General features: G+C 41.3%; 1 protein-coding gene across 3 annotated transcripts in view; it reads right to left on the bottom strand.

The window, feature by feature from the left end:
- usp6nl (USP6 N-terminal like) overlaps positions 1 to 26675 on the bottom strand; it is a 35862-nt gene that overhangs the window by 7759 nt on the left and 1428 nt on the right. Inside the window, exons 2-3 of one of the 3 annotated variants that reach the window (XM_072453820.1) lie at positions 21545 to 21651; positions 2114 to 2187 (exon numbers count right to left, since the gene is read on the bottom strand). In XM_072453820.1, coding sequence (XP_072309921.1) covers positions 2114 to 2187; positions 21545 to 21548 — 78 coding nt within the window. In that variant the 5' untranslated portion in view covers positions 21549 to 21651. Of the gene's footprint in view, positions 1 to 2113; positions 2188 to 5934; positions 6181 to 11954; positions 12792 to 21544; positions 21652 to 26675 lie in introns of those variants that run through there. The other 2 variants (XM_072453817.1, XM_072453819.1) reach the window with 2 other exon arrangements.

The raw sequence follows: 26675 nt of genomic DNA, 5'->3' as shown, positions 1-26675 counted from the left end.
CAACATTGTTTTTTAAATTGAAATGCCAGACTTGTTTTTCAGAAGAAGAGAATTTGAGGTTATGATTGGCTGCTCAATTTACATGAGGAGCACAACCCGGTTGCCCTTGGTTGAGTGTGTAGCTGTGGGTGTGTGTTTGTGTGACACCGACTGTGTGATGGAGAGCAGTGAGCATCTGTTAAGAGGTGTGAAATGAACAGCCAGACGCCCACCTGCGTCACAGTCTCACTGCAGCCACCAAACTGAAAAATACTCTGTTTACTGACTCCAATGGCCTGATGGGATGTGAAGCTACAGGCGGCTTGTGTGGAATACGACACAGGAAAACTAAGACAAGCGTTATCAGGACATTCTAGTCTTTCAAAGAAGAAAATCTAAATCCTAAACCGTTCTTTACTTTTTGTTTACTACACAGAGCAGCAATTCCAAAAGAGCTCTTAATATTACTCAAATAATACGTGCATGGAATTAAAACACTTAAGCAATAAAGCAATATTGGAATACTGAACCAATAATACAGAAATCCCTAACTGGGGTTAAACATTTGAGTTTGAGTTGGAGCAGATGTTGAGGGAAAGCTGACCCCTGGGAGCTGCTCTCTCAGCACACACTCACAAAAGAATCAAAGCTCTTCTCTGTTCTGTCCAACCTGCAGCGTCCACATGTGTGTCCATTCATCTGCTCCGTCTACTTCAAATCAATTTCAGGATAAAGCCAGCGAGGCATCTGGGACTGCTCACCACTCACACTGGCAGGTCTTCGAGGAGAGCATCAAATACAATCTCTGCCCTTATTTTAAAAAGGTTTTCAGAGGCGCAGAGAAGCATTCCTGGCACATCACCTGCTCCATGTGGTGGTTTTCGGTTTTAGGATGAGGAAACAGTGACGGGTGAAGAAAGAAGCGTTTTGTCTTGTACATGTGAGTTTAAACGCAATAGTTTTGGACCAGTAGAGATGCAGAGACACACCTTTAACTGACGTGATGAGTGGACAATCAAACAATAGCCTTTTTTATTGATTATTTTAAACACTAAAGCATTTATGCCTACAATCTGCTCTGTTTTCAAAGTCCAGGTAGCAGTATTCCTCCTACACTTCACAGGACAAACAATACTAGAAGAGCATTGCTTCAACCTGCTAAAAGAACTGTAATGTAGGAGTGTATACAAGATTCTGAACTTGAAGCCTGGAGCTCGTAATCCCCTGACTAGCCGTTTGACGAGGCTCTCGAAATGTCGACCCCGACCAAAGGGATGTCAGCGAGTAAGTCACCGTCTCGCTTTGGTGGTTTGGAGAGTCTTTCGGAAGATCAACACTCGCAGCACCCACACCTCCATCCTCTTTGTCCATGCTCTCTTCACTCCTGATGAGGCGCACTAATTATGCAGCTCGTCAGACCAAATGAGAAAGACTCCTTTTTAAAGCCAGCGTGGTGGACTGCTTGCGAGCGTACCATGAATTAACATTTTATTTATGTAACCGACTCCTTTTGACGAATAAGGACACAAACTAAATCCTCACAGTGACGCTAGTAGATATCATACCTTCAGACACCATTTTAACCTGGTAAGCTTAATGAGTCATTGGTACTGACAAGAGTTTTGGTTTAATAAAGGTCTGAGTAAAGATGCAGCGTGCAACCTTTTCCAATGAAGATTTAACAGTGTAAAACGCGTTGTGAGGGACATACACTCATTTTCAATTAGGGATGTCATGATTATTTGGTTAATCGATACTCAGGTCATAATATCATCGTGAGAACCAAAGAATAATAATCGTGACAAAATTAAGTATTTTTTATAGTTCAATCTGGCGTCCAGAAAATATACTAAATGTAAATAACTTCTTTTTATCTGGCTGTTTTTGTCAAATTTTACTTTATTTTGTCTTTCAGAAAGTACAATTTCGTAAAGCCGGTCAGAAACTTTAGGAATAATAACATGTTAGACAATGGAAATGAAAGATTTCACTGTTGTTTAGTTAAAATAATCATGCATAATCGTTAAATTGTGATGCTTTTTCTCACAATAAATGGTAACACTAACATTTTATAAAGTATATTCTCAACTAAAAGTGCCACTACACAATACATCTGATAAACACAGTGCTGTACCTTATCATATTTGGCCACTATCTCAGCCCGTTCCTGGTCCACTTTCACCGCTGCATCCTGCTCAGTGTCAGACGCTGGTGAGAAAACAACAGAAAACATGTATTAACAACACAAACTCTCCCAAAGCTATTCATTAGTTTCCATTTTCTGTTTATACGGTTTTATTTTGCATGGATACTTGCTATGGTGCTAGATGCTAGATTTTCGTCACTACCGCCATGAACAGACGTCACCGCTTATTATTGGGTGAGAAAATGGGCAGGGCACAGTTTGTTATATTAGGGAAGTAAGAACATCACCAGAATCACCACCAAACACAACAATAGGCTTTAGGGCTATCAAAAAATAAATCAAATCTGATACTAATCCATACTAAAACTAGCATCGAAACTACATCTTCATTTGAGCAAATATTGATGCTAAAAAAGTACATTTAACTGTACTTTTCTGAACAGTTTTAGCACGCTCGACCTTGATCAGATCTAGTACAAAACCTCATGGAAACGTAAAGAGAGTAGTATAATTTTGTGTGATAAATGTCTGTCTTTTGAACATTTGAAAACACTTTAATCGGTTGGACAATGGCAGTATATAGTATTTGCCTTAAGCGCTAAGAGAACAGCAGTATTGTAGTGTATCAGAGCCTCGGTGCAAGGGCAGAAGATGACGTGGACCTTTTGTGATCTTTGCACAAAGCTGAATGATGAGGAGGGCTAGGAGTACTTGTCAGTGGTAAATCATATTAGTTCCTCTCATTGTTTCTGGTAAAAGGCCACATGCACACTTCCATATTCAGCAATAAGATGGATTAGCCACACAGAACAGTAACACAAAGTCATTTCCTGTATCTAATGATAATGGAAACGTAATTAAATACATTCAAAAGTGGTCAGTGATTGCATAAATTGTGTAAATCGTCTTCAGAACCTCCCTGGCGCTTATGTAATCGCTTTGTTTGCCTTGTATTCTCGTCAGGAAGCATTTCCCCGTTTAGTTTACGGCTTCCTCCATGGGTCGCTAGGGTCCGACAGGGGGCAAAACTCTACTGGAATTTTTAACCGACCCAAACAAACACTCTTACTGAGCAGGCTGGCATTTTTATGACAGGATGTGTGTGTCAGTGAAAGGCATTGGGCTGTGGGCAAAGGAGCAAACGGGGTAAATTATCTGGGGTAAAAAAAACAAGACATTTTTGGGAAACTCGCCCTGGGAGATCTTCTAGTCCAGTTCACACACAGTAAAAGCTAGAGGAAAAGAGGAAGCAGGGATCAAAGCTTTTCATTACACTTAAGCACAGGTCGAACGCCCAAGTCTTTACTCACTATTAGTATTCCACTGGGGTCGGACTTTGAATAAATGCAATTAGAGCCTTTTTATGCCTCGCGGATCACACTGGTGTCTTCACTCCCTGAGACCTCGCAGCTACAAATTAAACTGCATATGACAAGTTAGACTACACGTTTCACTAAAACGTAGTGAACGGGATTATATTTAAGACTTTACTCAAAATGTTGCCTTGACAATGTTCGTTAAGTTTACAATTGTATTTCCTGGTTGGACATCAGCAGCAGATGTGGCATAGGTAATACCGCCGCTGTTACCGAGCAACCATACTGTAAACAATTACAGTATGGTTGCTTGGAAACAGCGGTGGGCCAAAATCCATATAAATTAGACAATAAATACCTGACAACACAACACATCACAAACACTTGCAACTTGACTGATGTAAAACAATGATAAATATTTACCACAGGTTCTATTCCACAAAACAAGGGAATCATTAAAAAAAAACATGAGTCATATGCACTTTGAACTTCAAGTGAGTTATAAATGATGTATGATGATGGATCTCTCGCCTTGTCACTCGGAGATGAATTTACATTTTACTGGTGAACCTCCATCTGCACTTGATCTTTAGCCAGCAGTGCTGTCCAGAGCCAGCTTTGTCCTGCTGTGCTGAAAATGTCTCTGCTGTCGTAATCTTCTCTTGACATTTTTCTCTCTACTATACAGTGGTCAGTAATAGTACCCTTCAAGTTTATGGAATCTAAGTGCATTATTGTATTAGTAATTTGGAAAGAAAAGTCAACTTCCTCAATAAGAATTACAAGTATTTGGAATTTAAGTGCATTGTTGTATTAGCAATGTGGAAAGTAAAGTCAAGTATACTTTTATTAGGTGACATGAGAGAACAGTTTTAAGTCTATCAATTGTTGACATGGTTTCATAATGTGTATCACAAAACTGATACTGCCATCTATTCCATACGTTTGAGAGTTGTACCTTTAAAGTCATACTGTACAACCAATATATTTGGTTACACTTAGTTTTTCACCATGTTGTCCCACACAGACTGGTGTGACATTGAGCACATTCCACACAAGACGCAGCGACCGTTGTTGGAATCCCGACTCCTCAAACATCATCCATTCACTCCTTAAATCTTAAAAAGAAGAGTTTCCCCCTCACATTTAAAAAAACAAATTCTTTATGCCATTTTTTTCTTCATACATCAGTATTGTCAATCTACCACCAGACTGCTTATCATTGAGGATTTCTTCTATTGTTGTTTTCACTTGCAACAAAGTACAATTCTTTAAAACTTGTTTTAAAAATGGCATCAATATTAAAAATTATACAGTTTAGTATCCATACCATTTTCAACGGTCAGCAATTTTAATAAATATCAGGATATTGTCATTAATCGCAATTATTTTGTATATGATAATCAGCAATTAAATTACATTTTGAGTAATTGCGCCGCTCTACTTGGTGTGTATTTTGTGTAATTTGGCCGCCACACAACAGCAGCCAATGTGAAGTCTAGGAGCATATTTGTTTTTGATCTTTATTATCAGCAGATGTGAACAACAAAGACATAATCACAGCCTCCTGGTTCCTGTGCCTTCCTAAAGCCCTCTTTAGCCTACAGTAATGAGCTCTCATTGTTCCTCATGTTAAGAGCTTGTCACTTGTCACGCCTCTTTGCTCCCGTCCACACACTTTTGTGCATCTGCTTTGGCGCATTGTGAAAACAAGACTAATCATAATAACAGCAAATGATAAGGGACAACTCATTTCCTGTCTTTTGTCTTCGTCACTTCAGCTCAAATGGTGGTCGAGGTGATGTCTGTGTGCTGACCGGTGCACACCAACAGCACTAATAAAACATTTTTAAAGCACATATATTTTCTATACTACAATAAAAACAATAATAATACTACAATAAGAAAGCTGTAGTGCCAGCCAGACTGTTCTGACGTTTATGTTTAGGGATAAATGGTCAATTCAACACTTAAACCTTACATCAATCTACACCAAAATGACTATTGTCCTTTTACTGACCTCAGTTATGGAGTAAAACATAAATATACAAGTTTGTCTCGATCCCACAATTAACATTAAGATAATAATTTAGCAAAAACAACTGTCTTTCACCGTTTAAAGCGAAAAACAAAATCCACAATATTTTTGAATAGAAACAAAGTCATTAAAGTGCCCTCGGAGTGACGTAAACTTTAACACCCCATAATGTCTCCCATTTACCGCCTGTCAACCGATGAGGCAACCACACGAGTACAGTAAACCATTATTACTACTCTGCTACGCAATCCTCTGCAGTCCCCGCGCTCCCCCCCCCCGCTGTCGAAACCAGCACTGTCTCTGGAAATGCCCCCCAAAACACAGTACAGTTTCAAGTGTAACAGTGCAACAGAAAAATACAAACGCTTTACCAATAAAAGACAGTTGTAGAATATGGCGTGAAACTGGTAAATCGTTGTGGCCATAATTTAAGAGATGTTTTCAACTAGTCCTACCCCTTTTCAAGAAATCCAGCGGGTCCTCCAGGCGACTCAGGGTCCGCATCAGTCAGTGTTTTGCTCCAACGAGAGAAGACCCGGAAAAGCTCATTTTGTCAAAGTGAGGAACTGCACTGCACGCCGAGGGAAGCGACAGTGGAGAAGTGAGCCGACAATGGAGTGGCTGTTACTGCGGCTACAGACGGGACAGACAGACGGACCAGAAATGCTACTTCAAGAGCAAGTCAGTCCCACTCTCGACATTCCCCACCCAAACACAACAACAACACAACAGGCCTCTTTCAACCCATGACACAGAGTAGGTCACTGTTTCGGGACAATTTGAAGATATTTCGGGAATATCCTTTCAACGAGTCACCAAAGTAAAATGTGACCAATAAAATCTGATCTGACTCACTGGAAATGTGGAACAGCCCAATATCCAATACATACCAAGACACATATTATCCATTATTTGAATTGTTATTGACCTTTAAACTTGCTCTTGAGTACCTTTATTTTAGTATCTAAATCAGTTGTTTACAAAAAACAAAATTACTTCATGTCACTCAGCTATGGGCTCCATATAGTGGCCGCAGAGGGAATTACATAGGAGAGATAAACAAACTCAAACCCTCAGACATGCTAATGCTGCCACGCAGTTGTCATAAGTGTAATTTGATGCTAAAGATGCTATGAAGTACAAATCCAGGTACGTTTTTGATGTGGAAGAATGTGCATTTTGCACAATGTTTCTTTAAAAAGGAAATAAAGGGGAATTTCAGGAACAGTGACTATAATAAAAAAATATAATTCTACTCATGTTGTGTAAAATAAAACAAACACAATTACAAAGGAATCAGTCCATGCAACCTGCCACTTCATGTACGTCAGGGTTTTGTTTTTGCCCAAAGGCTTTGTTAGACAGGACAGTTTAGTGAAGTCAAACTCTCGACACCAGCTGTACATGGAGCCTGGCATATGTGCTGCCGCCATAACCACCCGACCACCGGGCAGCACTATGCACATCATTTTTAAATCTTCCTTTGTACTGTGACATTTTTTCAGGCTTCTCAGTAAATTTCAAAAAGCATTTAACTTGGCCACAATAAAGCACGCAGACTCAGAGGACTGGGGTGGGCCATTGACGACAGTCAGATGATAAACCGCTTCTATTAAAACTTCATTTTGAAATGAATGTGATGTGCCATGAAGAGTGCTGTTGTGGAGTTGGGCAGTGATAAATGGGTGAGAACAGAGGGCTGGGAAGAGCAACGGGCAGAGGGGGCGACAGTAGGAAAAAGCTGTCTATCTCAGCTCCATCACTAGTCAGGAAGTGAGCAGATAACATTTGTGAACCTCTGAGCAAAGGAAGCAGGATGGCAAAAGACGGGAAGGAACACTATATTGCAGTAGAGTATTACAAACCTACTGGAAATAATTTTAGTTTTTCAGTTAGAGAACTATAGTAGACACTGACTACCATTATTTTTATTTGGTAAAAGTAAAGTTTTGCATGAGAGTTTATCACAATAAAGCAACTGCTGAGGATTAGGGATACCAGAATATCAAACGCCACCATTTAACTATTATCACTATCACTATTATCACATGACCAAACAACAATGACACCTGACATTTTCTTTAATTCCCATCGTCTAACATGTTCCTCAATTCCAATTCCTCTGGAACTCCTCCAGGTTTGTACTTTTCCCCCCCAAGAAGTTATTTGTAGTTTTTTCTGGCTGAGAAGGAGGGTCTAAGGACAGGGGTCTCTGGAACATCGTCCCTCGTCCCTATGGACATTGTTTAATCCGTTGTTGCCCTCAGAGGCAACTGCTGTTTTGATTTTGGGCGTTACAAAATAAATTTAATTGAATTGTTGGTTCTTCGGATTGTATTGTGATTTCAATAATCATGATTATCGATTAAACAAATCATATTGAGATTCTTACTGATGATTAATGATGAAATGTGCAGGATACAGCCCCTCACTCGCTACGATTACATGCAGAGAAGTCGGAGTGTGCGCAAAACTACTGAATTAAATTAGTCTTTGCCCAAAAGTGTGTCTTAATAATAATACAATAATAAAAAGATTAAACTCAATCCAGTGGCTTTTAGAACATTAATCACAAAATCCTTACCAAGTTAGTCATTTCCACTGCAGTTAATTTTTGACCGTAAGCAGAAAAATGCTTTCAAATAACTTTGATTTCAATTATGACCAAAATAACAGTGACATTTTTCATAACGGTGTAGCCCCCCTCTGAAATTCAGAATGATTGCGTTTGGGAAAACAATGCTCTGTGCAGCATCAGGCCTTACAACAGCTTGCACCATCACTGCAATCAAATCGAAATGAAGTGCGAGAGGCGGCAACAATCACTTCATTATTACACCACTGGAAGCACAGCCTTATTTTTTGTTCTCAAACAAAGTCTCGCAGCTGCTTTGCATGGAGTACGGCGCAGCTTTGTCCTTTAATGAGGACAAGGAGCTCATTAGTCCTGTGGCTGCACTAGGGAAGTCATGGGGGTCCTCAGTCTGTCACCCACTGCGCCTGGACCACCGCCCCTCCGGCACAAACCTGCAGCCTGCATATTCTGCACACACACATCACAGGCAGATGGCTCCAGGTGCACCGCCTTCATTAAACATCCACTGGTTTAAGTTTTTTGGTGCAGTATTGGAATATGCGAGTGAGGAAGAATCATGCTCCTGAATAATGCAGCGAGACGGTGAGCTGCCGATGGTGCTGACCACAGAAGCACAGCAGTTTGGCACCAGGCGGCTCTTGCTTTGGGCTCGTTATAAATCCCAGAAAAAAAACACTCTGCTTCACTAACTCAACGGTGCTGCAAAGAGGGCGCATCCTTCTATACGCAAAGCACAAGCGAATGGAGCTGTAAACGCGGCCTATTCTAGATTATCTCCACTAATACTGCTATTGCTGATCATTGCACTGCACGTTACACCAAATTGCTCCTTTGAGATGACCACAGTATTCAGAAGGAGGTGCGTGTTTCCGGAAGTAAAAAAGGCACGTTACTCGGCCGCGTTGCCCAGCCACGTCATGCAGCGTTTATTGATGTCTTTCTTAGTTTCTTTCAAATTTAGCATGAAGGCTTTTTATTTCCGCAGGCATTGCAGCCAAGAGCGCTTAATCCCTCACTCGGCCAACTCCTCAAATACCACCCGATTACGGTAAGAACCCTCTATTTGTGCCTGAATTGACTTGTCACCCGGTACATTGATTAGTTCACTAAATTCTTCCTTCTTCCACTGACAGTTTTCGGCTCCTTGATCTGCCATTTTTCTCCACTTTGACTCAGAATGGTGACGTTTATCCCGGAAATGTTGCCTAGTGATGACATTTTGGTCGGATCTGGGGACGTAAGCGTTCAGACTGAAGTCGCATTCTAAAAGTACGGATACATATCGGATTTGTTTCCACATACAAAAGTGGCCTGGGTTGGATTAGAAAAATGTGAGATGCTCACACTGCCCTGAAAAAACACATATGGGCAAAAGAATCGGACTTGACCTGCAGTGTGACCGTAGCCTTAATCTAAATGAAAATGTGCTACGTCCTACGATTACATTCCTGTCCTCTGGCTTCCTTTAAAATAGGTTGCATTGATCCAGGCTGAGCGACAAGTTCCTGACTGATGAACAAAGATAAAGACAGAAAAATAAAGACTGAATCATCGCAGTCGGCAGATAAAATGCCTCAAATCTTGACATGCGAGTGCCACAGCCTTTACGCTCTTATAGCTTCTACCAATAACTTACACCAAGGCCTGACATGATAAGTACTATATTGACTTAAATATGACTTATTACTATATCGAGGTAAATATATGCACAATAACGTATAGAAACTCGAGTGGTGGCTTACACGGAGCAAAGGCAGCGACACAACAGCGAGGCAACAGAGAACCACCATTTGTGCCATGAGCCGAGCGCCGTCTGGCCCTGAGCCTCTGACACCAAATGTTGGACTTGACTGTCGCTCCGGTGCCGCCCGCTCCGCACGCGTGACTTAATGTGTGTTCTGAGTGTGGTAAAGGTGGAAAGATCACATGACAAGGTTCAATTATAGGTGAGGAGATGGTGATCAGAACAAAAGCACAAGCTTTATGTTCTACCGCAACTCAACTTTAAAAAAGCAACACAATATTTCAATTCATTTTGAAACCATCATTATTTTATGTGTAGACTAAAATATAAATTATAACAATTTAGATTATAAAAATTATAAAAGAGACCCTGTGGATTTCTGGACACTGACTTGAAGTGTTCTCCTGGTGAAAGTTTATTAAATTAAAGTTCAAACGTTCTTTTTTGTTGCACTGATCTTTTTTTCCAAGTAGAAAACATTACCTGAAATTATTGCATTAGCAGTATAAACTAGCGTGCTCAATAATATCCTTTATGAAGATATTTTCAGAGGCAATTTATATAATATATCATGACAGACCTACTTTCGCCCCTGGCGTTTTGGGATCCTGTACAACATCTAAACCAAACTGCGTCCAGGCATGGGGAATGCATGGTCCTGTGTGTTGAAGGGTTCCAGGAGATTGTTAACTAAAGGCATGATTCAATCTTGACTAATGTCACCCTGCAGTGACTCCAGGTTTAAACTGCAACAAAGCCATTTCACTGACGGTGCCTTTATTTAGCAGCCATTAACCTACATTGATTGGTGCCATCATTAGAAGGGACCTTGCCCACTACTAAGTGTTTCAAAATGGGCGTTTAAATGGATCTAATTGTGTCCATCATTTAGAATTGTGTCTATTATTTAGAAAAGAAATTGATCTAAAACGGAGCATCTTGAATGCATAGTGTAAAAACTCTTGACACTGTAGTCTCTAGGGCTGTGCTCAAAATATCAAGATCATGGATCATCTGGATGATCTGGATGTATCAGAACATATATCGTGTCAAGTTCCAAGTATTGGGATGCGTATCATGAGGAACAAGGCAAAAGGTCAGCTTATGTTATCAATGTTAATGCAACTAATGCCAATAAATACCATTTCTCTGAATCTAGTACTTAACCCTTGCAGTGAAATTAATTTGGATCGGCTGATGCCTTTTACATAAAAATACTTTATGGTAAAATTGAGTTAATATGTTAATTTAGGCTCATGAGCAGGACCGCGCCTCCACCGCCCTCTTCGGACCACCTCCATTACCCAGAAGCCTTCTTATACCAGTCTAACGCCAGTCACCACTTGACTGTTCTCTCTCCTTGTAATATGCTTTCTTTCAGCATCCGGTCTTCCAAGAAGGGGGGTTCCTGAAACCGGCAGGGCAGATCACCGAGACGGATCCCCCACCTTGGGTCTCACGTCCCAGCCATCGGTCTGCAGTTCAAGCCGCTGTGGATCACCATCGTCCACCTCACGTCATTAAATGATTGTAATTCGCATATGGTTGTGAGGTCCTGGCTAACTAACTGAAGTGAAGTTTACAGACTCCTTCACAATAAAAGGGCATTGGTTTCCTTAGTGAAGAAGGTATCACATACAGGCTCATCCAATCAGAAAGCAGAGCACACAGGGGTCATGTAGTGTTCCATTACCAAGGGCTCCATGCTTTATTATCCACAGCACTTGTTCTTGAAACACAGCTGCAGGAAATGTACACGGACACACACATGGATGGGTTTGAGCAACAATGACTAATGGACAACTTTGTAGGTGCAAATAAGAAAGAACATGTTGTATGTATAGTCTAAGAGGCAATGCAGTATCGCCGTCATTAATAAATAAACATGGGTCAAATTTTAAACTGTAACAAAGAACCAAAACCAAAAAAGCGAATTAACAGTTAAGGTTAAATTACACTAAGAGTCCATTGACTGGAGTAAAAAACTTAATAATAAATATATTCTCTGTTGCATACAACAAATTTGACACGTTTAATTAGTCAGAACTCACAATCGAGACACTTTCAAATGTGGTATTTAGAGTAAATGATAAAAAATGTTGACATATAATAATAGGGACTGAAAATTCACACACCTCTAAACCTGGCAGCAGCTCTGCGTCTGGACGGTGACACCAGCTCTCTGACGATCTGAAGAACCTGCATACTCACTTTAGGCAGGGGGCAGCACTGGGCAGGGGTACCTCACTCCTGCCCTTCTCCCCTCAGCAACCACCATCCGCCCGGGCACTTTCACCGAACTACACCTCACATCGCCAATCATGTCGCCAGGGATCGGAAGAAGTCCTGAGCGCAAATCTCCAAAGCGACTCCAAAAGGTGCAGTCCAAAACAAGGCTCCCATCCTTGAAAATCTTGCTCCAACTATTACAGATTGCGTTTCATCCTTTCAAATTGTTGCAAACTTTGCATCCTTTCCCGTGGTAGTTTAGTTTGCCGGTGGGAATGATGATGTGGCGATTCGGAGGAAGCAGCAGCACATTGTAAAAGACTTCCAGTGTTGTCCGCAATAAAGCTCAATTTATCTGAAGAAGCTGCTCAAAGTGGTCTGAAAATGTCTGTTGCCTCCCTCTGTGATGCGAGTATTGTGCCGCTCAGCTGGACTCTTTTTTACTCTGCCTCTCTCTCCGCTCTTCCTCCTCTCCTTCATTCATCTGTGTGTCAGCAGCCCTCGGTCTCCACGTCCACAGACCACCTCGCCCCCCTCGCGCTCCCCTCATCACATCCTCAAATTCAAATTAATAAGCTCTTGCACTACAGCATCTTGTCTTTCTCTCCTCTGGCGCTTCCTCGGCTCTCGCTCGCCTCCCTCACTTTGGTCTGGTCACTCTGCTCTTGCAGTAACTCATTGACATTTGAATGTGAAGGACTAAATGAAAGCTGCAGGCATCGACAACGCCCTCTCGTACTTAAAACACTGTCAGTCATTGTCACTCCCGCTAAATCTTTGGTAATGCAATAAAGAGTCAAAGAGAAGGGAGGCTTCTCAAACCCACAATGTCCAATTGAATTAATAAATCACAATCTCATTATACATGAGCCAGAGAGCACCAAATAAGGACAACATAACTTCCTTGCATTGGAATGATCATTATCTTTTACGGGATGGAAAACAAAAACACAAACATCTAAATTAGCTTTCTCTCTCTACAGAGTATTGGATAACGGGTTTATAATATCATTACCGGAGTGGTACCTATCCTATGCTGCTGGGTTATAATTGAAAACAACAAAACTTATTTGCACTGGGACTCACCAGTAAGATTCAAAAGTGATTCAAACCCATGCCTAATGTTTACATGCACACCAGGAAAACCAGATACACGGGCCCAATCCAAAACACATTTTTCAAAGTACATGTAAACCCGGGAACAACATCCCAATAAACACATGCAAAGAAGTCTGTATCTAGTTGCATCGATGCTGCATGTAACTGTGCAGTTCGATCACACTCGGAGCAGACAAAGGACAGACAGGACATATGTTTGAACATGAACCCACTCGTTTTAGATCAGCGGAGATGAAAAACTACTGTCTTTTCTTCGTGTTGTTTTTTGATTGGCTGTGTTTGAATTAAAGTAAAAACTACTGAAGCTTCCATGTGTTAATTTACGCCACAGAGAGAAAATAAAGTTAATGATATATTGCTCATTTATGGTTTCCAAAAGTGTGGTTTTATGTATGAGCTCCATTTTTATTACATTTTTGTGCTAATGGTAAATTACTAGTGTCTCAGCTGCATGTAGAGTAGGACAAGACTGGTCTAGTTCAAATCCGGCTCTAGACACTTTGCTGCAATGACCTTACCAAGTTCCATTCAGATTGTATGCTATATGACTTTATACTGCCTGATAAAGCCTATGGGCCAAAAAGTCCTTGAAAAATGTATAAATACCGTATTTTCCAGACTATAAATCGCACCTTTTTTTCATAGTTTTGGCCGGGGTGCAACTTATACTCCAGATCGACTTATATGTGATATTATTTGTTATTTTCACACTGGCAACCGCATGTCACATGTTGATTATTTTCACTCTGACGACCGAGGAAGAAGAATTCGATGGATTAAGTGATTTGGGGTAATACTGATGCTTTGGTAAACTTGTTAGCATGTTCTTTACGCTATAGTTATCTGAATAACTGTTATATATATAATATGTTACGTTTACATACCAGATACTTAATGTTGTCTATGCGTCATATAGCTGAAGGTGTTACGTTAGCATACGTACACCTATTCACCATGTTCTCTAATCTGTTATTATTTTAAATTGTATTCCAAGATGAAATGTCTGTTCTTGTTCTTGGATTTTATCAAATAAATGTCCCCCAAAAAAGCGACTTATAGTCCAGATAATACGTTAATGTAAATGTAGATCCCAACTACAAATTATCTATGTTGACTGTTCAGTATGGGCTAATAACTAATTCTTCCAAGCCTATACTTCAATTTTCTGTAATTTCCCAGAAAACCTAAGGGTTTTCCACCTTCATGTTGACAGTGGCCTGAAGACTGGTCCAGCACACTGACCTGGAAAATCCCAGAGTGACCATAAACCGCCAGGACAAATGACTACATTCAACACTCAACATTTGAAAAGTCGTGTATTCATCGACTTACAGCCTGATGTCTGCACTCAAGGACAGTGCAGTGTTCAAACAACTGTACCACAGCCTTTAATCATGTTTTATAGAAAATACTCTCAGATAAAGTATTATAAAATGAGTCACAGATAATTACGTGTTCCAATTGCACAAACCACATGTTTCTCTGCTTGGTTTCCTCAGCCATAAACTATAATTACATGTCAGAATCAGAAAAGGTTTTTTGCCTTTGTCAATGAAAATAATACACAAACATAGGAACTTGCTTGTGATACGGTGCAACATAAAACAATTAACAATGATAAAACAACCTATATAAAAAGTCATAAAGAAAAACTATTTAAATCCGCTATGATAATAATAGGTTATATAATATAAAAATAATTAAAAATAGGCTTACTATCATGTACACAAAATTACAGTTGAATTCACATATTTCTTTGTCTTGTCCTTGTCTTGTTTGCATTTGGAACGCATTAGTATTGTGCTGAGACTTCCAATTAATGTGTATAAAATAGTTTTGTGCAGCTGTTGCTATGCTCCAAACCACATTGCAGAAACATTGTGAAAGCGCACCCGTCCCTGGAAACGTATAGATTTCCAGATGCCATGGGTTTGATAAGCAGAGGCAGTAAAATCTCAAAATTAACATAAAAAAGTAAAGTCATTAAAATTAATCTTATTTGATTCTGCATCTTCTGAACGTTCTTTGTTATTGGTGATGTTTAACTGGGAATACAGAATGTGTGTGGTATTTCACAGGCGAATAATGGATGATTTTGTGATTTTGACATTTGAATTCTATGCAGTATGTTGCCAGAAATAATATCACGTGAAATTATTTCAGCTGGTTCTTTTGGGGGTTTATAGAAGCCTACAGGCAGTTTAGGTGTATTGAGAACATGCTGAATGAGTGGAGGGCTATAGTATATCTAATATCTATATATAAATAACATCCATCAAGGTTCATGGCATCCCTATTCAGGCCAAAAACAGTTGCTCAGGCTACCCCAAATAAATTGTCTGTTTGCTGTAATCCGAGCCAACATTTTTCAAGTGGGTCGGACGGTAGGCAAATTCTTATTTTTTTTTACTTTGAAGGCAAAAAAAAAGATCAAAATTTCTCCATTTTTGGACTCGGAGTGACCGCCAGGGGTCAGGCTACAACAGTCAATGACGGAAAACGTCTCGATCAACCCGATCGGGAGACTAAATCTCACGATTTTAAGATATTTCAATCGACCTTTTGTACGCCGCTATCCTTTATTTTGGTAGTGAAGGCGAGCGGGGTAACATGCGGGTGACACGGGCGCCGCCATGTTTGTTGTGATGACGCTGCTGGGCGTGTTTCAATCCCAGAATGCATTGCGTAAGTCAAATTTAAATCAAGTCACACCGTGATTTCGTGAGAGCGTGACATGTACTATGGAGACATCAGTGGCGCCGACAGAAACAAAACAACTTGTATAAGGCAATATAACGACACTTATGCGCGTTCTGTTTTGTTACAGACGTATGTGGAAGACCAAATATGAAGACGCACATGCTTTGCGCAGTGCGCCATCAGTCCTTTGAGATGAAAGATAAAAATATTCGACGCAGCGGTTTAGGAAAGACTCATACCGGGTTGGTCGGGTTACAGCAAACACAGATATTATTCATCAGACATACTAAATGCTTTTTTTCAATCAAACTAACTAACTAACTAACTAACTAAACAAAAACATCTTAAGCTCTCTTAATATGATTATTATTTTCAATGCAGATTTTACTTCCAGAACCCACAAGGTGAAGTGGACTGTTGAGTCTCCATGATCTGCTGCTTGGGTCAGTATTGGCTGGCAGAGGAGAAGCCACACAGATCATAGAGACGTGAGCCCCCTGAGAACACGCTCCCCTCTGATGTCCTAATGGCTGTATTGTGTTGGAGAGATGATTGAATTAGCCTAGTGCTGATTGCTTGGCACATTGATTAATGCTCCCTGTTGTGCTCCAGTGCACTCTGGCGTTCAGGGGTCCTGCTGCTGAATCCCAATGAGACATGCGGACAAACAACAGCACTTCATACTGGGCGCATGACAGCTTGTAATACACTCCATCACCCTTCTCGAGCATGCAGAGCAGACTGGTTATATCTTGGTTTTTCATTTAGTGTATGTGGCGGCCCTGAGAATAATGAACCATCTCGAGACTCAAACTGTCCATCTCGCTGAGGACAACAAAAGTGAAGAGCATTTTTATATTCAGCATTACTACAACTAAAATGGACACTTCCTGTTTAGCATCATTTTTTAAATCAAAGTCTTGCAGTGTTTATCAGTATCACAGCAGGAATCAGACTTATGGTTTGGGTTGATTTAAACAACAATTGTGTCACAGTGATCACATTATGCATTTTCAAAATCTATGAGTACAAATAAACTGAGTTGGACTGAAAAAAAAAAGCTAAAACAAGAACCAGAACATGGAATCATTTGGCATCTCTAAAATCAAAAGACAAACAGTTTTCTATCCCACCAAAGACACAGATTAGAACACTTAACCTCTCCCAGGACCTCTGAGGGGAGGAGCCTGCATGTGGCACAGTGCTCACAGGTGGAACATGAGTACAGCTAAAGCTTAGACAGGGCTAAAATATAAAGAATCATGTGCCACTCCAAGACAAACATGTTACAAACGCCTGCTCGTCCAATTGTACAGAGCCTGCCGAGTATTGGGGGTCTATCCACTGCATGCTTCATGAACTCCCACACAAACACATTCGTCACACAGTCTATCAGATCTATCCTGTGTGACATTGGTCGATAAGGTGAGTGCCGTTCATCATGGCTGACAGGCTCAGAGACGTTTGTCGCAGGAACAGTTCAAGCCCCTCCACCCTCTGACCCTGGATCAGGGAGAGAGAGTCTGGACACTTGTTTACCCCAACATCCATCATCCAGCACAAGAAACCGCGGCTTATCAGAGCACCAGCTCAGCTCCTGCGCTTCAGCATCACTCTGTGGTGTGCAGGCCAGCAACACATCATGACATTTACTGTTAGGAAAAAGCTTTAGATCTACACTCTAGTGCGTAAATACCACTCCATTTGATTATAAGCTCATTTTATTCAACATTTCTGCTGAAATTTAGCACTGTGCTAATTGTGATAACACAACAGAGCACATTCCTCACAAACAGAGAAATGAAGGTCTTGTGCAATCTCTCGCTCCCTGTACAGTAGGTAAAGTGTGGCGCCATGCCCGTCCCCCCAGCATAGTGTGTGTGTGCGTGCCTGTGTGTGCGTGTATGTATGTGTGCGTGTGCGTTAACTCATGCTACGATGCCCCCAGGACAAGGTCTGTGGCTCCATTTCCTCCTGCTGCCCTTCCCTTTAACACACAGATGTAATCATATTCCAACAAGGCTTCCTTCCTGTAAAGCTCCCGCCCCCCGCGGCTCCTCCACACCCACTGCTATAATTCAAAACATGCAAACGCACCGCTGTAGTGTCTCTACACACGACCACACAACATCACTCACCACCACTACAATGAGCAGAGGCCAGGAAATAGAGAGCCGGGATTCACTTTATGAACCTACATTAAGTCATTGCCAGTTCAGAATGATATGCATTCTCTTTTCACAATGAATTACAGTAACATTCGATTGTGATGGTAATTTATGTTAACGTAAATAACACACAATTGAAATAATAATAACATGCCAACAAACGTTCCAACAATTAAATGCATATATTTATTTTTAAATTGCATGTACACCATAACCTTTAGTACAACTTAAAATAATTGTGTACTGGTGACAGACAATATCTTCAGCCCCTCCCTCTATGGAATGTACAAAAAGTGCCTGAAGATGGCGATAGGCTTGAGCAAATGAGAACTATTCTGCAAAATCAATTTTAGGAGGTTTTAACCAAATCGTTTCCCTTTCTCATTAACCCCCTCAAATATACACTGATACACGTCCACTGCTCTTTACTTACTACTTTCTACAATTTTATTTTCTTGAGCGTTGACATAAATAGGATTAGGCAGTGTTGTGTGGCCATTTTGGCACAAATTAAACAATTTAAACAGCTGCTCGCTATTGGGAACTGTGGCGCTCCATAGTCGTTTACGGTGACGCACATAAAGGAGCAGCAGAAAAAACAGTGTCGTGGTTTTCAACTGGACGTAAGCGGAGTTGTGTTTTTATAAAGTCGTATCGTGATTTAAGATGTCCAAAACAAAACATAATGATCCACGGCTTTCTTAGATAATAATAGGCGCAAAGAGAGAAAACAGAGACGGAGAAAACATGCATGCTGGAATTAAGCAAACAAGACAGATGTTTTTGACGAGAATTAACATTATAATGTGCTTAAAAGCTCAGGAGAGTACATTTTGCGTTACAGCCCCTTTAATGTGAAAACAGCAGGCGGGACAAGAAGCTTGACACAACAATAACGCTTGCATCACAGTTACTTGAAACGTGATCATTTAGAACATTCTCCGATATCCATATACATACAATGACATTTTAAAATACACTAGAAACCATGTTTGCCACCTTTGACTATCAACACAACCAAACAATTAAATTCCACAATGTCTGCAGGAAAGGTGATAATACATTGACGATTTTGTTTATGTTGCTTTCGCTGTGTCAGTAAATTACAAGGCGCAGTGGGCCGAGCAGGCCGGAGTAACAGGAACACAGCGTAGTGTTTGGGGAATTTGATGAGTGTTTTGTGCCTGCAGTGAAAAACAGTGATAATCATGCCTTGGCGGTGTGATACTCAAAGGTCTCTTCAACAGGAGTCTCACTTCAGCAGCAGATTCAATAAAGATTAGACACAGATAGTGAGCAACATCAGCAGGAGAGGTACAATACAGACTTATCCCAGTCCCAAATCTATTCATGTTGAAATTCACAGCATGTTTGAGGATGGATGTGTAGTAGGTAAATGAAGCGTGCAAAGTGGTCTGACCTGTTTGCCAACAACAAGCAGAAACTAGGCTACTTCTGAACAAACATACCAATCCATGTAGCGTCATCATTCAGTCAATAGAAGACTGCTCTGTGATCACTCAGTTATTTCACACTAAAGCAAGTGCCTCCTTCACTCTAGAGGTGTAATCGTCACAACAATTACAAGAAAAACAAATAATACTGGATTAACAAAAATGTTTAGTCATTTGCTCAAGTTTAATTTCACCATAATGTCACGACTGTGTCTCATTTAGCACAATAATCACAGTCAGATACAACGAAGTCTTACTTTCTGCCCGGCGTAGGAAGGTTTGAGGATGTTTACACCTGGAAGCTGCTCAACTTCAACAGTGTGTGTGAATGCGCCTGTGTTGGAGGTGGATCTGGACCCTGTGGGATCAGTTGAGGTAAACACACAGAAGATAGTGTAGAGTCCAGCAGAACAGGCTTTGAAGAAGAGTAATTATCAGCACCACACCCTGGAGCCAGGGTCCAGCAGCTCCAACAACAGTTTCCCCACGGAGAAAAAGCTCCATATGTTAGAGGGTACACCACTGGTTTGCCCAATGCTCTGCCGATCCAGTTTTATCATCCAAATGACTCAATCTCAGACTTAGTGGAGTAGTTAAGTTGACAAAGAACCTTAGGGCTTCATTAGAAGAACAACATGCTACAAAAGTTTTCCTGCTCTTCACACATTTTGCTCCATCTTCATCACTCATTGGGATTATGCATGTACCATGTACACTGCACACACAAAACAAACAAACAAACAAACAAACAAACAAACAAACACACACACACACACACACACACAAACACACACACACAAACAATGAACAGGTGGTCACGTACACGAAGGAAAAAACAGGGTTAAACCTTCAGCAGAGGCTCGGGCCAGAGCTCATTTAATCCAATCACCTTTCAGTAAAGGCCTCACATGCTGCGTTGCCCCGGTAACCCAGAGCGGGACTCTAGTACACAGCTCTGCAGCTCTCACACATTCCAAGTACAGTCTGCACTCCAAGAGTTAATACCGCTGCCCAGACAGCAGGAAATGCTGGCTCCCATTCAGTTCTTATCAGTGAAATGAACTGAGCTAAAAGCAAAAAGAAAATAAGGGCAGACTTGTCACAATGGAGGCCTCATATCAAAGACATGCCAAGAAGAAGAAGAAATAAAACATGTTGTTTTTTCTGTTGAAGCTATGCAAATAGAAGTCAGTTTTATGATGGCAGAACTAATCATTTGGGTTTATTATCTATTACATAACTACAGTGCACAGCATGTCGGCACGTCACCTAGATGCCAGTTTGGGGCCCCATCTTGGAGACTGGGTGGGGGAAGGGCCTCACAAGCAATAGTAGGGTATCTACTCTCTACCCATGGGCAGTCAGAGGGGCCACATATTTGCCCAAACAATGGTACAAAACTGTAAAAGTGCTAAAAATCAATATGAATAACAATGTGCAGCTGAAGTAACAATCGTCAGTGTTTTACACAATAAAGGTCCATGTCCAGCCTGTCTGCTGCTGCTGGCGTGTCTCATACACAGTACAATATGAGGAGTATACAGTGTCCTCCTGATGACTCATACATTGTCCACGTGTGATGCAGTGCCATTACAGCCCGCTCTGCTGCCACAGCGGTACAAACCGACGCACACGTGCTGAACACTGTGCCCTCACACACTGGGATTGATGACTGATGAGGTACAGGAGATCATTGCACATGTCCGCTCTGGCGTTGCATACGTTTGTACCTCTGAGGAGAGGACTAGAGCCAGCTACAATTCCGCTACTACACTACACAGACTTGCAACTGCCTTGAACAAAATATGTAAATATTAACAAATCATGTTGATCTCACATTGAAGGATCATTTAAAACCTCCTTCTCCACATCCATTGACCACACAACATAAGGTCCACCTTATTGTCCCCGCAGTGAAATTTGTCTTCTGCATTCGACCCATCCTCAGAGCAGGGTTTGGTCAGGAATACTGAACTTATACTAACGAAAGGCATAACTTGACTGAACAGTAATACATTAAACAAAAGGCATTGTAATTGCCCTTTAGTTACTCACTCATGGTGTGATGCTGGAGGTGGGGTACCAGGGTGGGCCCAGACGAGGCAGGGCTTTGGACAGGTGAGTTTATAATCCACTGGATCTCTCCTAGAGGCACTCATGACCTAAAACACATAAAGCAACATTAATATGAAATGTACATTTAAGACGCAATATTCCATCACCAATGCTTTTATTCATAAAATACATTTAGTTTCGTTTAGTTCATTTATTTAAGAAGACTCAGCAGCTTAAAGGTTGAATGGACAATTTTTTGGGCCCAAATCTAAGTCTTATTTCCTCGTGGCGTGGACTGCCGATTAGTCCTGCCACGTATCAATCATAAAAACGCACCTACCGCTCACCTGCAGCCTCGTGCGGCTCGTCCCACATTTCCGCGTGTCGAAGCGCATTGATCTATCATAATATAGTTCCCTCAGTGTACGGGGCAAAATTAAGACGGAGAAAGACAGTTCGAACTGACGCAGAAGAAGACATAAATCTACGGGAGACAAGAGATGCGATGCGATCCGTCGCGCTAATAAACAAACGCACGTGTGTGTTGTATCAGTCCGCACGGGGGAGTGCGCATGCGCACTTCCGCCTGCGTTCTCAAATCGCCCATTGCGCCTTTAAGTGCTAATTTGGGCAGGCTGATAAAAAAAAAAAAAAAAACTTCCAGAAATGGTACTACTATCACCAGACATCAAAGTTCTATGACATCATTCACAGCCAGTCTTCTGGAACATTAGTTGTTCTCAACCAACAATCTATTCACTGTTCTCCAGAGGGGTCAAGGAGGCAGGGGCCTCGGGCCTCGAGGTCTAAAGAATAAAGTCTAAAGAATAAAGTCTAAGACAACAACTACAGTATGGGGCGGTAATGTAACACTTGGATACCAACCGCCATAAAACACCAAAGAAGAAGAAGATGATCATTCAGTCCCCTCCAGAGCTCACAAACACAAACACATTATAGGAGCAAGTTTGCTTTGAATTTAGCCATGTTTTTTCCCAGGTGCAAAAATGTGTGATAGTTTGATCCGCTCAGTTGGGAACGTATTCCACTGATGGACAGCCACAGAGGAAAAAGCTGATTTGCCAAATGTTTTCCGGCGTTTAAGGATCCTGCACTTGCCCCACACATTGATCCAGTGGCTCAAGATGTTGTTTCAGAACTCAGAGAAATAAACTTTTTTAGCGGAGCAGTATGGATGATCTTAAACAGCAGGCAAACATTTGTATACAGTCAGGTTTTCAAAAGGCATAGTGGGTTAAAAATGAAGACGCCTGTGTATCTATGATCCCTCTGTCCCAATGGTTCAGTGGCTGCATAAATAACAGTAATCTGGCGACAGTAATGAGGTGTAATTTGATCCATTTGCTGATGCCTGTGGGAGATTTAGGAGGAAGAGCAGGACGCTGAGGAGGAAACTGTGCAGGTGATTTGGAAATGAAGCCTCCCTCTTGTTGCTCTGAATGCACCTACTGCAGATGTGCAAAGATCCAATATCCCCAAGGTTCCAGGAAAAGCTGCTCAGATCAGCAGAATGTTGCCATGCCACCGAATGACAAAACAAAAGCACTACAGAGTGCAGAGGAGAAGACGGCACTTCACTCACTGCTCAAGGTTTATCATCACAAGTGTTTAAAAGAGATTGGGTGTCACATAACTCCGTGACATGCTTATGAAAATACCCTTGTCTAAATGGTAGAGACACATAAATGCTAAACGACTATGGCAAAATACCATCGTATACTTCTTATTGGAATATCACACCACGTGCTGCCCGGTGGTCGAGTGGTTAAGGCGGCAGCACACATGCCAGGCTCTGTGTGCAGCCGGATGCAGTGTTGCGAGTTTAAATCCCGGCTCTGACAGTTTCCTGCCTCTCCTCTCTCTCCTCTCCGTTTCACGCTGTCCTATCTAATAAAAGCCTACGGGCCAAAACATATATATATATATATTTACGCCATATGTTTCTGTAATTGTAGTTATATTACAATTGATTTACAATGTATTCTAAATCACCACATCAATAAATTTTTATCATGTAGATGATATGCTGCCCAAATTCTTTTTTTTATATCAAAATTGGTATCCTTTCCTTTCCTTTGAATCATATTTGGAGGGGCAACCTGAAAGCTGGCATAGAAAAAGAGTGTAGTGGGCCAGCGGGGATCAGCGGCCAATAAAGCCCCACCAGCAGCAGCAGCAGCGGCGGCGGCAGCGGCGGCGGCAGCGGCGGCGGCAGCGGCGGAAGCAGCTTCTGAGGGAACACAACCGGCCTGTGGAGATCACAGTTACTGCTGCTGCTCATGCTCTGCCCTTATCAAATACATTACAGGAACCTGGAAATGGATGATACTGGACCAAATACAATTGTTCGTCTTTACAAAACAGGACTAAAAGTAGTGTTTAGTGTATTGTAACGTTTGACACAACTACCTAACAATTTGATTAGGTAGAAAATTATAGAAACCTGTTGAAAAGAATCAGTTCAGTGGTGAAATTATCATATGTATTCTCTTTAGGGTTCCAATTGAATTTCATAGCCCAATTGTTATTTAAAAAAAGAAAAGAAAAAATCAGCCTCCCAACACATTGTAAACATAAAGCCTTCCAAAAAGGAAAATGTGCTTTGATGACTATAGTGCCATTTAGTCGTTTGTGGAGGTTCTCTGTCAGTGTGTCACAGAGAGAGAAAGGACACAAGATGGAGTCATTTTGGCGCTGTTGACCCCCATGAGAGAGCTTTCCTTTTTCCGTTCTGCCTCCACAAAACACTGCTAAAAAGACAGCCCTACTGTTCATTTATGGCCATTATTTCAGGGTGCAAAGGCCTATAACTAACCCTGTGTGTGCCTATGTGCGAATGAAAACCACCCAAAAAGTTACATTTTTTGACACCAACTGTAACCACTATAATCTACAGTGTCCACAATTCTGAGTGAAAAAACACATTTTGACACATTTAATCCTAGTTTTATGTGTTGACAGGTGCATTGACTGAACCTTGAACCATTTTTTGTTTCATATGGATCAACCCAGTAACTTCCCATTATTCACAAGGTCTAAACATAGGGCTTATTAATCAATAATCAATTGTAATTGAAATGAGATTAATTTCGTGCCACTCTGGTCGAGTGTGAACAACCCACAGCAGCGTGAGTTTGCTGCAATGTCCTTCCCTCTCTCATCCCTATTTCACGCTACACTGTCTAATAAAACCTACTGGCGTTAAAAATTCCTAACAATTCCTAGAAAAAATATATATACATTCTGTAAATTACAATAAATTGGCCTATTGGTGTCTCTTGCTTGTTTGAAGCCTCACTGAGTGGATCATCTGGAAATTTCCACTAGAAAAATGTCACGACTAACCCAGTGCACCTTTAAGACCTATTATTGTAGCTGTAGTAATGTTTATTATTTCTAAATTGGAACATAGGCCAAGTGAAGATAATAACCACTGAACATATGAAAACTGTTGTACCCGATTTTCAAATCTGTCTAACTCGTTCCTAGCTCTCACAAACACTTGGCACATTGTTAAATATCCACATGAATTAACTGTACAGTTTTAGAAGAACTTTTTTCAGATGGTGAAATTAAATTGGGGTGGACCACAAAAGCAAAGCCAATCAAAGAGCAGTTTATGTCCCATACTTTCAGCTTAATTTACATTACATTTTAATGTATTATTACATGCAGGCAGCATGCAGCCATCTCATTTTTGTCACAAAGTCCTGCCTCTACAATACTCTTTTACAAATTCCCAGAAAAAATTCTGAGCTCTGGTCAATCAGAGCAAACAGACAGGAGCTGAGACAGGAGATGAGACAGGAGATGGGACAGGAGATGGGACAGGAGATGGGACAGGAGATGGGACAGGAGCTGAGACAGGAGCTGAGACAGGAGCTGAGACAGGAGATGAGACAGGAGCTGAGACAGGAGCTGAGACAGGAGATGAGACAGGAGATGAGACAGGAGATGGGACAGGAGATGGGACAGGAGATGGGACAGGAGATGGGACAGGAGCTGAGACAGGAGATGAGACAGGAGCTGAGACAGGAGCTGAGACAGGAGCTGAGACAGGAGCTGAGACAGGAGATGGGACAGGAGATGGGACAGGAGATGGGACAGGAGATGGGACAGGAGCTGAGACAGGAGATGAGACAGGAGCTGAGACAGGAGCTGAGACAGGAGATGAGACAGGAGATGAGACAGGAGATGAGACAGGAGATGGGACAGGAGATGAGACAGGAGATGAGACAGGAGATGGGACAGGAGATGGGACAGGAGATGAGACAGGAGATGAGACAGGAGATGGGACAGGAGATGGGACAGGAGATGGGACAGGAGATGAGACAGGAGATGAGACAGGAGATGAGACAGGAGCTGAGACAGGAGATGAGACAGGAGCTGAGACAGGAGCTGAGACAGGAGCTGAGACAGGAGCTGAGACAGGAGCTGAGACAGGAGATGGGACATGAGATGCTGTTTTTGAGCAGACTTTGGAGTAACAAATGTTAATATTGTTTGTGTTAAATGGCAGATTAAAAGTTTGTATATTTATGAAATCATTACTAAATCTTATCATTACTAAAAGTCCGCTCTGGAGAGCAGCTTCAGTGAGACTGATCCACTCTCGCTGTGTGAAGGAGAGGTTTCGTAGGTCTTTCCTTCCTGCTGCTGTCAGACTTTATAACAAACACTGTTAGTCCTGAACACTCGCAATACTGACCTAACCTAATACTGATGTGCAATTCCGTCATATGTGCAATTACTGTGAAATTCATGTGCAATTTATGTGCCGTCGTGACACATATTCATGTGCAATTACTGTCGTGATCACATGCAATGGTATTTATGTATTTGTTTATTTGTCTAAGGGAGTTTTTGTTTATAGGAGATCTTCTACTGAAAGTGGTTTTCAGACTTCCTATAAGTGATCTGTTCTTTTCTTCTGTATCTACCTCTGTATCTACCTGCGTTGCACCAATGACATTTCCCCATGTGGGACAATAAAGGATTATCTTATCTTATCTTAAAATATATTTCTACTAAGATAGATCATTATGAGAATAGTAATATTATTTATTTTATTTTATTTTATTTTATTTCCCATATCGCCCAGCCCTAGTTG

Source organism: Eucyclogobius newberryi, unplaced genomic scaffold (assembly GCF_026437365.1).
Source record: "Eucyclogobius newberryi isolate DKJ021-1_F unplaced genomic scaffold, fEucNew1.0.hap1 SCAF_2, whole genome shotgun sequence".
NCBI lineage: Eukaryota > Metazoa > Chordata > Actinopteri > Gobiiformes > Gobiidae > Eucyclogobius > Eucyclogobius newberryi.
The sequence above is the reverse complement of the archived record's forward strand: the minus strand, read 5'-3'. Positions and strand labels throughout refer to the sequence as shown.